At 35.3% G+C, this 14,321-nt stretch overlaps 1 protein-coding gene across 1 annotated transcript in view; it reads right to left on the reverse strand.

The window, feature by feature from the left end:
* Positions 1 to 75: 75 nt before the first annotated feature.
* The window catches only part of GFRAL (GDNF family receptor alpha like), a 65,178-nt gene continuing 50,932 nt past the window's right edge, over positions 76 to 14,321 (reverse strand). Inside the window, exons 7-9 of the mRNA XM_011960195.1 lie at positions 2,666 to 2,761; positions 2,490 to 2,562; positions 76 to 139 (exon numbers count right to left, since the gene is read on the reverse strand). Coding sequence (XP_011815585.1) covers positions 76 to 139; positions 2,490 to 2,562; positions 2,666 to 2,761 — 233 coding nt within the window. The remainder of the gene's footprint in view (positions 140 to 2,489; positions 2,563 to 2,665; positions 2,762 to 14,321) is intronic.

Raw genomic sequence — 14,321 nt, forward strand, 5'->3', positions numbered from 1 at the left:
GAAGGGAAGGGAAGGGAAGGGAAGGGAAGGGAAGGGAAGGGGAGTGATTGTTACGGGTCCATGACTCCTAATGAATCAGAGTTCTCCGGGTACTTGGCTTGGTGAAAGATCTCTTGCTTTACTTGATATTCTGGAAGTTCTGTATAAAAGTAAAAGTAAAAGTAGAAGTTAACAACATGCCATTTTAAGGATTTCACAAATGTGCTCATGTGTTTGCATTTTTGCTGGAGTTCACCCTGGAGGAAAAAATTAATCAATTTCCAGAATGTAAAGTCCCAACAGTAAAATATTGTATTGTCTTTCTAGGGAGCATCACACCTTTAACTATGATGTCCAAGTAATCATTTTTTAAAAAATCCTTTCTTTTCACAAATATTTAAATTTTTAGTTGTTTCTCTGAAAACTTCTTTGAAGGCTCAGGGCTGTTTGAATATAGCATAACATGAAACAAAGGCAACTACCTTATTCTTTACAGAAGACAGGTATTCACATGGGTTAGGCCTGACCATCAGGCGAGTGAACAATGTCTGAAACAGCAACCATTCTTTCTTTAGGGAGCATTATTTATCTCCAGGCGTGGGGCAACACAGGTTTTGTTGCCAATAATGCTTTTGTTTCAGTTTGTTCTTTTTATAATGGCTTCTAATTTTGTCTCTTTTATCCTGGGCTTGGGGTTTTCAGATTATACATTATGATAAATTTTAAATTATATGAAAATAATGTGTAACCAAATACAAATATATTTAATAGTATGAATAATTTGCTTTAAAATACACATTAGAATAAATTTAAAATATTTGTCCATAATAATAACACCTCCACTGCCATCCAAAAAAGGGATGTGCCTTCTGTGAAGGTGAGAAAAAATATGCAGTTACAGCAAATACATAGGGAATTACAAGTAGTCTATACCTTATACCTGTAGCACAACAGTAATATCTAAAAACCTGTGGGCTCATGGAACAGGTGTAAATTTTATACATTCTGTATGTAGTTAAGAAGTGAAGACTGAGAACCATTAAAGATGTTTTTGCTGGGCCAGAAAACTGTCCATATTGTTTTGTAACAATGTTTGTCATGGAATATCTAGGCAAGAACAGTAACTAAACAGTGTTCTCAAGTACTTAAAACCAAATAAAGCAAACCTTAATAAATTCCAAATGCTATTTATCCCTCTTAGCAATGGACTCTAATTATTTGTCTTTCAAACCAAATGTTAGAACCCATGGAATATCTTCTCATACAAATATAACTTTTACAGCCTTGGAGAAAAGCAGTGTGTTTGGTACTAGTTTCAGTTAACATCAAATTAAATGCTTAGAGGGGTTGGGTCCAAACAGTGGATACATTTTGTTTAGCTGGCATTGCGTTTAAAAATAAATAAATGAGGATGTCCATATGTACCTGACCCCTTGGTATTACCAAACACCTTCTCATGCCAGTGTTTTATTTGTCTAATTGTCAAGGCCTTTTGAAGTCTGAGATCTCTGGAGGAGCAAGATATGTTTACATGCATTGTATGGTTGACTGAATTAATCTTTCTAGGTGTCAAATGTTATGAGGTAAATCTCCAGTGAATACTTCTGTTCCTCTAAAGGCCCAATCTTACTGATAAATATAGTTTGTGTATGTACTTACATGTATATATGGCTGTATACACACTTATGTATATTTCTTCCTTAATATTTATACTAGTCAAATTTCACAGACATGTACCCATATGTAAAAGGAATAAGTAAATGAACATGATTGATGTTTAAATATGAACTTTTTTTAAAATTAAAGGTAAGTCTACACTACTTTATGTATAGTTGTAGATGCTAAATAAGTGGAAAAATTTTAAACACCAGACATTTAGAAATCTAGAGGTTGATGTGTATCTCATCTCAATGTCTCACATGCCTGCTGGAGCATTACTACATTCCAGCAATAAAAGCAGCCAAGATTTGGAGAATAAATTCATGTCAGGCAATGGTAATGTCTTTCTAGGGGCACTCTGTGAGGCCTTATTAAATGTCTTTTTCAATAATTGCCTATTAAAAATGAATAAAATGTATTAGCATATAAAAAATCAGAGTGAATAATACATCTTTAGGTAAATATAAACTGCATGCAGTAAACGATAGGTCAGTTATGCGAGCCTATCAATCATGAAAATGATTTGAATAACGAATGCAGCAAAGTTCAATTTGGATTTGGTAGGGAAGCCAAGGGGAGAGATTGATAAGAGTTTAATTGGAAGGAACATACAATGCATATGTGCTTATAAAATGCAACATAAAAAATCTCCTATGATCACATTTCCCTTACGTAGGAAGACTGAAAGTAACATTTCCATGGACCTATGCCACATAAAACTTGATTTAGTATGTCTTAACAGAGAAGCTTTCATTCTCAGGCTCTTTGTAAGCTCAGCTATTGTGCAACATACTTTAACACAGCTAAGTGACTCCCTTTCAGACCTTTCCTTCTGACTTATATTCAGTTACCTAAGCTTGACCATAACCAAGAGAAGGATTCCACAGGTGACTGTCATGCACATGGCAGCATAGATTACCTCTCCTAGGATAAAAAAAAAAAAAAAAAAGATTAAGAAAAGATAGCCACTGGAGTTTTAGAGGAAATAAATAATATAAATATTATAGAGGATTGATTTTTAACTGACCATTGAAGGGGGACTGAAATCCAGTTAAAGTGATTTTGTTCGTATGTTTTCTTGTATATAATGTCATGCCTTTGACATTAGACAGGGTTGGATAATCTGAAAGAAAATCACAAAAATGAGATTAAAGTAGTTACATATCATACATTATTTTAATTTTATGGATTACAATTTGCTTTATCTTATAAGGCAGCAATTTATTTCTATTACATTATTTTAATCTGATAGATCTGAATACCACAATTTTCTTAAATTTTAACAGCCTGTTTTTCCCCTTTTAATCAGATAATTTCCCTATATAAGCTTTTATTTTTTTCATACCAAGATTAGTACAATGATTATATTTTATAACATAAATCATTGTATCTTATATACAGACAAGAAAAATAAAAGTAACTTTAGGCCATCCTTTGGGATATTGAAAAAGATGCTTTCTTTACAAAAGTGATTGTTTTTATGTACCCCTGCACTCAGATACTGGAATACCTAGTTTTGCTTAATTCCCTTGTTCTGTCTCTTTTTCTCTCCGTTAGCTAAACCTTCAGTTTCTCCTGTTAGCTATATTTGCCTCCCTTCAGAGCTATTCCTGGCCATTCTGAGGCCCTAGTCTTCTTGGTCATGTTTCCGAGAAATATATTCCCATCAGTTTCCAACAGCCTCACAACTCTAGAAATCATGCTTTAGAGTGGCCAGGTCATAAAAACAAATCTGCTCCTGTGAGAACGGTCTTTTCTCTGGCTATTCTACTTTAACGACAGAAAGATACAATTGTTAAAATTAACTGATAGATCTCTTTTAGGTGACTTTTATCAATAACTTTAAAGTGAAATCACTCCTAGTTTTCCTTAATTAGAGACAAATATGAATGTCAAACATACCAATAGTTTAGTAACCAATTTATATAATGAAGGTTAAAGTTGCTTTTGAGATAGTAAGAAAAATGAGATAAAGCTTCCACTTTAGAGAGGTTTTGCTGTCTTCTGTCATAGATGTTTCATTGCATTTTTGAGACCTGACACTAACTATGAGTAGACAGTTGTTTACAAAAATGGAAGTATCAAACAGTGGGATATTACATCTGATGAAAACTAGTGACAACAAGCTCTGAGCAGGAAGGGAGGTAAGAAAATCTACAGTCAAGCATTGCTTCATGATGGGGATATGTGCTGAAAAATGCAGGCTTAGTCCATGTTGTGCTTGTGTGAACATCATACAGTGTACTTACACCAAGGTATAGCCTACCACATGCCAAGGTTATACAACATAGCCTTTGCTTTCAGGCTACAACCACGCACAGTGTATGCTATTGTACTAAATACTTTAGACAAGTTTAACGCAATGGTAAATATTTGTGCATTTAAACATCTAAACATAGAAAAGATACTATAAAAAATACAGTATTATAATTTTATGGGATCACTGATGTATAGTCTGTCTGTCGTTGACCAGAATGTCCTCATGAGGTACGTGACTTTATGACCAAATGTTCCACTCAGTTCTCTCTCCACCCAGGGCTGCTGCTGTTCAGAAGACAGCTTATTGGCAGCCAACATTTGAGCACTGTGTTAACAATAATCGGTAGACAGATACATTGGAGTTTCAGACCAGTAATAAACCTCCCAGAGTGGGTCACAAAGAAGCAGCCCAATATAGGACTAGAAAAGTAACTGAGAATTTTGTCATTAGAAAACTCATTCTCAGGGGGTCTGAACTCAAACACAGTTAAGGCATTTTTAAAAACAGTTTTAGCCTCCAACTTGCATATTGGATTATCATCTATTTAAGAAGCCTCCAGTGTGGCTGATGACTGCAACACCAGCACTTTGGAAGGCTAAGGTGGGAAGATCACTTGAGCCCAGGAGTTTGAAACCAGCCTGGCCACCATAGCAAGATCCCATCTCTAAAAACTTTAAAGATTAGCTGGGCATGGTGGTGCACACCTGTAGTCTAAATTCTCTGGTGGCTGAGGTGTGAGGATCACTTGAGTCCGGGAGTTCCAGATTGCAGTAGTTGTGATCAAGCCACTACACTCCAGCCTGGGTGAAAAATCAAGACTCTGACTCTAGAAAAAGAAAAAAAGCCTCCCCCTTGTTAGAATGAAAAATAAACCACTTAAAAATGTAAAAGTAATAGAGGTAGAAATTGTGAATTATTTTTTACTTTTGTGATTGTAAAACAACTTTTTTATTCACTATAAAGTTGAACGGGGAAAATTGAGAAATTTTAATTTAATTTTAACTTTTTTATAAGGGGTCCTTGGAAAAAATTAATTGTAATCACATTGATCATATAGACTTTTAGCAAAATAAATGATCACAATAAAATTGTGTATTTAAATCAATTCAGAATATGAAGAATCAATAGTTTTACTTCTTTTTAAGTTCTATGGCCTTTTAAATAAAAGTTGTAGCTATATTCATGGTCTAAATATATACAATATACCTTAGATGATTAATTATCTAAATGATGCTATGGTTTTTCCTTATGAAATTCTATCCCTAAGTACACTTAGTCTAGTTGGGTGTTACAGTTCATCTTTGCAAAAGAAAAAATGTATTGTTTTGAAACAAAAAAGGCTTTTTTTAGATATGTAACTGCCTTAAGTAATTGTTAAAACATTCACCTAGCAGAGTTTAGAAAGAATCATCTCATTTACTAAATTCTTCTCACATGGAACTCATTAACAACGTTTTAATAGATCAATGACAGAAATGTTAGCTAATTATCCCAGTGAAAATTTAAATGCGACTAGCAATCACTCCACAATCTTAAATATTGCACCCTAGGAGGATACCGAATATCAGTTACAGAGATTAATGTTACTGAGGGTTTCTTGGCTACTGAAGCCCACTGGAGTTCCTTCCCTGCCTTTTATAAACAGTGAGGTTTATAGAGTTTTATAACCACGAAATTAAAGTCAGCAAAGTTGATAACTAACCTCAGTCCCACACCATCTGCTCTATTTATAGATAAACACGGTCAGTGACTTGTTTATCTTAATTTGTACCCTGGAGAAATTAAACACGATTATGAACTATATTGTAAAATCCCTGTGCATTTGATGGGAAATCAAGATTAATTTCAATCTTGCATTAGGAACAAACTTAGAGAGTATTCTCCCCACATGAGCTACGGAGAGGTGAGCATTATTATTTCTTTTTTTTCCAAAATCCTTGTACAACAGTAGTTGAGAGTTCATGGGGACTGAAACTCTGCTTGTATAATTCATATGAAACAGTAAATGCACAGTAAAAGTTATGGTTGATCAGAGACAAAGCAATGACTTAGAAATAAATGTCAGAATACTTGAGATGTAATTTGAAATAGAGATTAAACATATCACAAACTGCAAATTTATAAACCTTCATTTCATTTTAATTAAAACATAATTTAGAAGAGTCAGCTTTGGGGAAAAAAAAATGCCTGTATCTAGAATGAGTTTCATGGGAAAAAAAATAAGTTCACAAAATTGAACAGTAATTTTTACCTTGAATTATATTACACAAGCACTAGGTGAGTTTGTAATAAATACGACAAATGAAAGATAAGAATAAAAATAGTTTGTACTATAATTTATAAATTTCAAAGCTTTATATTTCATATTTGGAGGTTTTCAATGTCTGGAATGTTTTCAATGAAAAAATACATAAGTGACAGCACCACTGATTGTCCAGAAAAGTTTTGATGTCTTCATTTGACATTGAATAATTCACTAATGGCTACCCTTTGGAAAATGTGTAAAATTTTACCTAGCTGGCTTTTTTATATAGATATCTTTTTCTCCATAGGCTGATTGAAAACAACAGGGGAGAGTCAGGAAAAAATAAAAGAAAGACGTATCTTTTGGAGAGTGTTCATAGTCATTTGGAATGAGATAATCCAGAAAGTTTTATAAATTACTGAGTTTTGAAATGGGGAACCGCCATCAGAAACAATGCACAATTGTAATGAGAATAGAAGGGAAAACAAGGATAAAATATGGGATTTCTTTTTCTCATTTTTCTTCCTTTCCTCCTTCACCTCCTTCTCTCATTCCTGCCTTTCTTCAAAAGTATTTAGTGAACATTTACTATTAACAGACAGTAGAGATTTTTTAAAAAGTGATCCACGTGTACTTTTTCAGTATTGTTGAGTGTGGTGTGAAAATACACCAGATTTGATGTCTTTGCTGTCAGTCCCCAAAGACCACTTAAAAGCTGACGGTTCAGGAACCATTTTGTTACCTCTAATTTTCCTTCCTTTCTCATTAGTACATCTTCAAGTCATCTTGAAAAGATCCCACACTACCGCATTGAACTGTCAATATGACATCTACCTTCCACTTTTTGTGACTATCCTTCAGTAGCCTAATGTCTTGAAATAGTTGTCTTAATAATTGTCTCTGTTCCTCAACCCATTTCACTTTACAACCTTTCAAAACAGGTTTTTGCTTCACGATTCCACTGAAATTATTTCAAGATCAGCTAAGGCCTACTTGGTCATTTCAAATATTCTTCATTGGCTTCTTCTGCTGTCTTCAACTTCTAAAGGCTGGAGTTCAGTCCCGGCCCTTCCCTTTAATATGATTCAGTCCTGCCCCTCCCTTTTAGTAAGAAGAAACCTAATAATCTCACTGAGTGGTCTCAATTTTCCAATTATTTTAAGTAAACTACAGATTCATATTGAGCTACCTTCTTGATATTTTTGCTTGCATATCTGATAACCATCTCAAATTTAACAAGTTCTAAATTAAATTTAGGTTTCCTCTTACTATACTAACTTCTCTCACTGTGTTTCTCATCTCAGTACATGATATAGCCCATCCACATCATTCAGGTAATCTGACAATCATCCTAGATTTTTTCCCTTCTTCCCATTGTGTATCCCATTAGCCAGTTTGTCTTCTTGATTTTACATAAATGGGTATCTTTATTCTTCCTCACTGCAAACTCCACTGAACTAGCTAAAGTGATCATGATATCCTAGCATAGGTGCTTCAATAAATACCCCCAATAATCTCAACTTTTTTCCTGTTTGCACTTCTGCCTAACTCCAATGAAAGCAATCAGGGTTATCTATTAAACGTCCAAATAAAATCATTTATTTCCCCTACTTCAAATCTTTAAATAGCCTCTCACTGAACTTAAATGAAAATCTAAAGCCTCTACCATGTCTAGAAAGTCTCACATGATCTACACCCTTAGGAGCCTCTTTGGTATATTAAATCTTGTCTTTGCCCATTTAATTCCAGCCACCACGAGGCTTCTTTCCTCCCTCCTTGCCTCCTTTCCTTCCTTCCTCTTTCTCTTACTTCCTTTTAGTTTACAAAACACATTAAACATTTTTTTTACTGCTGGAGCACTTAACCCTTGCTATTGCCTCTTCCTAGAACAGATTTCTTCTCTTTCTTCAGGTGTCTGCCTAAAGACCACCTTCTGGGAAACATTTTCCCAGGCCATTTCACTAGAGTAGAACCCTTTGTCATTTTCTATTTTCAAGAGGACACAGTAAATTCGACATTTTTTTAGAAGAGATAAGAGTTTTTAAAATTATGTTCCATAAAATATTAGTTCTGCAGAATACTTTTATGGGTTAGGCAAACAAAAGATCCCATACGTAAATGACTTTAGAAAATTATGGGTTAGACATAATATATGCATTTTTGTTGCAAGTAATTTTCAGTTTTTTTTAACATAATATAGTGGCATATATTACCTAAATTTACTTTCTCCAGGGGATATATTTTAGAATTCAACAAAACAAATTGGAAAACATGAATATATTTGATTAAATGGCAAGGATTTATAAAATTTGTGCAAGCATAAGATGTTTATTGAGGATCTTTATTTTTGCTTAGTCAATGGAAGGCAAGAGAACACCACATTGAAAATATTATATGTTGATAAATATAAGTACTGATTTATTATCCTTACCTCTACTAGACACACATATATAGAAACGCTAGGTACCACAATTTTTCTTCATCTGTTTTTCTGGGAGCCAAGCAAATTTTTCTTTTCCTTTTTTCTTTTTCAGTTATTTATTTTATGTTATGTTATTCTGTTTTTTTTTTTTTAATTTTTAAGTTCAAGGGTACATGTGTAGGTTTGTTACACAGGTAAACTTGTGTCATGGAAGTTTGTTGTACAGCGTATTTTCTCGCCCAGGTATTAAAGCTAGTACCCATTAATTTTTTTTAATCCTCTCCCTCCTCCCACCCTCCACCCTCCAGTAGACCCCCATGGGTGCTGTTCTCCACTATTTGTCCATGTGTTCAAGCAAACTTTCCACCCTGAGGTTTGAAAGATGTCTGACCTTTCAAGTGCTACTCCTATTGTTCCTCAGAGAGGTCAACGTGATGCAACATCAATCCCACTTTTGCTGCCAGTTAATCTGGCATTCTTCAATTTCCCAACATGTCCTCATGAGATACGGAGAATTTAGAATCTGCTGTTTATCGAGGAGACCCATTACAGCAGAACCAGAAATGAATTCATGGATCACTTATTCCTAGTTACCTGTAAATGTCCACAGAACAATGTGATGAAAAGCACCATATTTGAACCCAAGTAAAGATTACCTACGTAAGTAATTACTTCCTACTTCAAAACTAGCATGATGACAATCAATACACTGTCTAAGTGTACACTGTCCAGGCACCCGCCACCACGCCTGGCTAATTTTTGTATTTTTAGTAGAGATGGGGTTTCACCATGTTGGTCAGGCTGGTCTCAAACTGCTGACCTCATGATCCATCTGCTTTGACCCTGCAAAGTATTACAGATGTGAGCCACTGCGCCTGGCCTAGAGCACTACTTTCTATGGGAGGTGTATATTTACCATTCCACTGATATGGGCTTCACTTTGACTTGCATTTGTCAAAAATGTAAGAAAGAAAGGACATATATTCATGCAGATATTTAAGAGTGTGATCTTGTTGCTTGTTTTTATCTTTTTCATAAAAATGGCATGCTCCCAATGGCAACTGTGCCTTCAGCCTGAGTCTAGAAATGGGAAGCAGGACCTCAGCAGTCAGCACCTAGCTGCCTACATGTAGCATGACCTAGAAATCAATCTTTGTTTTTGTATGCCACTGAAATTTGGCGATCGCGTATTAGTGTAAAACACAGCAAAAGTTAATTCAGGGGGGTAATAATATACCACAAATGAAAATTTTTGACAGATTGTGGGTGCTTAATACTAGCTTTTTCTTCTCTCCTCTCATATACCTGTCAATAGACCTGCAGGTAAAAAGAGAAGAAAAAGTAAAAAGGGGTTAAAGAAAGGTGAGAAAGGAGGAAAGTGAACCTGAAGAAAGGTCAGGAGAGCCCTGAAGAATATTTCCACCTTGGAAATAGGAAGGCTTTCCCTTCTTTTTTGGGAAACATTAGGCAGTGAGATATGCATTAATTGCAGTCACTCCTTATTTATTATGCACCAGTGTTAATTTAATCATTATCTCTACTGAGATTTAAATTATACCACATCAGTCAGGGCCACATTCCTTGTATTCATAAACACCTCACAGTACTGCATTACCATATGAGGTATCAGCACCTTTTATAAATATGGATTTTCCAGCTGATCTGTCACTTTACATATACACACAAATACATAATGAGAATTAGAAATAAAAATACTAGTAAACATAGATAATAGAGTGGAGTGAGGAGTAGTGTAGCATAGTAGAAAGGGGTCAGCCTTTGGCTTCCAATCATGCTCTAAAACTTGTACTTTTGTTTTTCCTTCTTTTTTTCTGACTCATTTGTGCTCCAGTTTTCTATCCTAGGAAATTTTGGGATAATAACACTGTATTTTTTGTGAGGATTAAATGAGGCAAGACATGTAAGGTAACTTGCAGAGGGTAAACATACAACAGGAGCTATATTTTTTTTAATTAAGAAATTATGTTTTGCTAGTGGTTACACATCAGTATTACCTATGGAGCATTGCTATGTTTTGCTAGTGGTTACACATTAGTATTACCTATGGAGCAATGAGAGAGTTCTGGGTTCTATTGCTGTAGGTTTTGATTTAATAGGGCAAGGGAAAAGTAGAGATAAGTACTAGGCATTCATAATTTCAAATATTTTTGTATACCCTTTCAATACATGGTCAGACACATAGAGGGGAACAACATATGCTGGCTGGGGCCTTTTGGAGAGTGGAGGGTGAGAGGAGAGAGATGATTAGGAAAAATAACTAAACGGTACTAGGCTTAATACATGGGTGATGAAATAATCTGTACAACAAAGCCCCATGACATAAGTTTACCTATGTAACAAACCTGCACATGTACCCCTGAACTTAACATAAAATTTTTAAAAGAATAAAAAAAATCTAAAACATGTATCTACACAGTCAGGATGTAGACCATTAGTAGAGAGGGGAAAACTCATGATTTTGGAAATGAAAAAGAGAAATCAGATCATAAACAACATTATAGTGGACTAGTGGAATTGAAATTCTTTATTAGCGAGGGGAGCTGGGGGAAGAACAGGAAGAGGGAGAGGTTGGGGGTTATGTTTATTAGGAAAAGACCTTCAAAAATAAGCTGGTGGAGAAGAACCAGACAAAATGACAGTAACTGCTAAGCCAGTTTGACCAACTGAAGAAAAACATATTTGGATCAGTAAGAGATGTTACCACCTCAAAAATTCCCTTTCTGCTACCTGGCAGTATTAAAATAACAAAAGCAATTAAAAGGAATAATATTTCCATTTTAGGGTAGGGGTGCTGGAATGGCAGTTTGGGCCAAAGAACAGTGAGAGAAATTGACTGAATCGAAGCAGTTGTGTAGAAGTGCTGGAAGTAGCTATTAGGGTTGTAGACATATGCTTAGTGTACATTTTCAATGTAATAGTTACCATATGTTCTTTCAACAAAATACCATTGTAAGTTTTAGCCTGTGTGTTATACTAGAAAGAGTGAATAGAGATGCAGGGACTGAATCATGTCTGGCCTAGAAACTTAAAACACCAAGAGTAGCATCTTCCTAAACAAACCCCAGTGACACACAGCACTGTATCACTAAGATGAGTCACCCTTTGAGAAAACGCTGCAAAACGAATCATGTGACTTTTTTTTGTTTCAAATTGCCTTTACTCTCAACTACAGCAGACATACACTCAGGAACTAGTGGACTCTGGCCTCCTTTTGCAACTGAGTTTTTTGAAAGACACTAGCATGTGTCTACAGTCAGTGTCTGGCCACCTGACTCAGGTGCTAATGCAGAAGTAGAACATCAGTCCCAGAGTTACAGCAAACTTGAAGTGCATTTGGTGCTTGAGAAAGCTTAGTCTCTAGCTTCAGTGGCAACTAAGGGAAACTATTCCATCCTAAGGCAGCAGCTAGAAGAAAGGACAGAGACAATGGGGAGCGTGTCTGTCACAGAGGCTCAAAACACCAGCAAGGGCTCACATGTGCCATGCAGGGGCTTTCATCCATTCTACATTCTTTTATCTAGATTGAGAACTAATTTGTTTACTATGATTTGTACAATATGCCCTACATAAACGCTTTCCAAAGAGTAATGGGTGAGCAGAATAAAAATTATGTTGTGCTCATTTTACAGCTTATTAGCTGTAAATGTGATATTAAAACATTCTTGCAACTTTTAGCCTGAGAGATATTTATTGACGTTTGCAATGTTGTAAAGGATTTTCTTGGACCCATGAAAAGAACTCTAGCAGATTAGCTCAGAAAATCGGATATCAATGGAAGATGAACTGTTGCCATCATCAATGGATTCTTTACAAACGTCTACTCATTACTCACCTACCTCATCCTAGGAGCTTTATTTGTCTAAGTACCAAACATTCTTTTTTTCTAAAGAGTCCCTCTTTAAGATGATATCCCAGCATGTAGGTGCCAGGGCAGTAACTATTAAGTGCCCACATATGGTGTTTTATGGCAATACATCTGATGCTATTATATTGTTGTCACAAGAATACTTGGCTCTTTAAGCCAAGAATACACATGCTCATAATAAATGTTTTTATGACTTCACATACACGATCACGATGCAAAGAAAGTACAAAGGAAAGGCTGCTTGTTTTATGCAGCTTTGGCACTAACCCTATCCCCAATTATAGGCAACAAGAGGATTGTATGAAGCCAATGAAAGTATAAGGGTGGAAAATGGAAAAGATAACACTGTGATTTCATATACTGAAAGCTGTTATTGTTCAAATTGCAACAGCATTGTTTTGTTGTTTTATTTCCCTCCATGATCTTAAATGCTCCTTTTTCTCTAGTAATGCCAAAATGTGAATTGTCTCACTCATCAATGGCAACTCTTTAATCTTTATGTTTTGGCTTTGAGGAAACAACAAAGGTAGTCAAATGATGATTCATACAACATTTCATGTTCAGTGGCAGATTTCTTCCCCTCCCTTAACAACACCTACGCCTTTAAGAGTAGGGTTGGGAGAAAATGAAGGTAGAAGACAGCTGTTCTCCTGTTGTTTCTGTTGAGGGTTTGTACACTTCAGTATTTCCACATTACAGCCCTGTGAAGCATTTACTGCAAAATAGGAAGCCTTAGCCAAATATGCAGGGTTTCAGGTCTGCAGACAAAATTTAAACCAGCTGGATTTTATTGGGAACTTTTGAGTGCAAGTAAACCTAGTGGTGAAACTAAAGCCAGCATTTGTCTCCATTGGAATGAGCTGCATCTTTAGGAACTATTCTTCCATGTCTCTTCTCTTGAGGGAGTTTTGAATTTTGAAAGGTCCTAAGATAAAATCTTCCAGATAATTCCTTAGAGTATCTGGTTGAAATCTTAGCGAACAAAGGTGGAAGATGTAGCCAGATATGATGCCTCTGTTAGTCAAATCTTGAGAGAGATGAGGGGAAGCTGGGTCTCTCTCAGTAATCTAATTTTAAGTTGCCCAAAATAAAACAGGTAAGGATTCCCTATACACATGTACTTACAAAAACAGAGCCAACAGACACACATTCACTTAAATTCATACACATTTACAATAGTGCCTGGTCAAAGTGGCAAATAAGGGCCAACTGACTGGATTTGTAGATGACAAAAGTTGTGCATCATATTTTTGAATGTCCCTTAGGTGAAAATTATTGTTTCTTGCTTAAAAATATGCAGTTTTATAGATTCAAACACATAAGTATTAAAAGCAAAGAAACATGCTTTATTATGATTGTTTATTGAATCTGGACACATTATTAGCTATTTAGAATTTTTAAAACAAAGCAACAAAAGGTAAGTAATTTGGAACTAGAGAAAACTCTTTTATCCCAAATCTCAATTTAACTCTCTGAAAGAATAAGTACTTTTTTCAAGGACAAAGCAAGAAATACTACAAACTCTCTTAAAATTTTAGTATAGTATTAGGAAAGGATTGTAAAAATAGGAGAAAATTTTTACAATCTACCCATCTGACAAAGGGCTAATATCCAGAATCTACAAAGAACTTAAACAAGTTTACAAGAAAAAATCAAACAGCCCCATCGAAAAGTGGGCAAAGGATATGAACAGACACTTCTCAAAAGAAGACATTTATGCAGCCAACAGACACATGAAAAAAATACTCATCATCACTGGCCATCAGAGAAATGCAAATCAAAACCACAATGGGATACCATCTCACACTAGTTAGAATGGCAATCATTAAAAAGTCAGGAAACAACAGGTGCTGGAGAGGATGTGGAGAAA

This window comes from Colobus angolensis, unplaced genomic scaffold (assembly GCF_000951035.1).
Source record: "Colobus angolensis palliatus isolate OR3802 unplaced genomic scaffold, Cang.pa_1.0 Scaffold51, whole genome shotgun sequence".
In the NCBI taxonomy this organism is placed as follows: Eukaryota; Metazoa; Chordata; class Mammalia; order Primates; family Cercopithecidae; genus Colobus; species Colobus angolensis.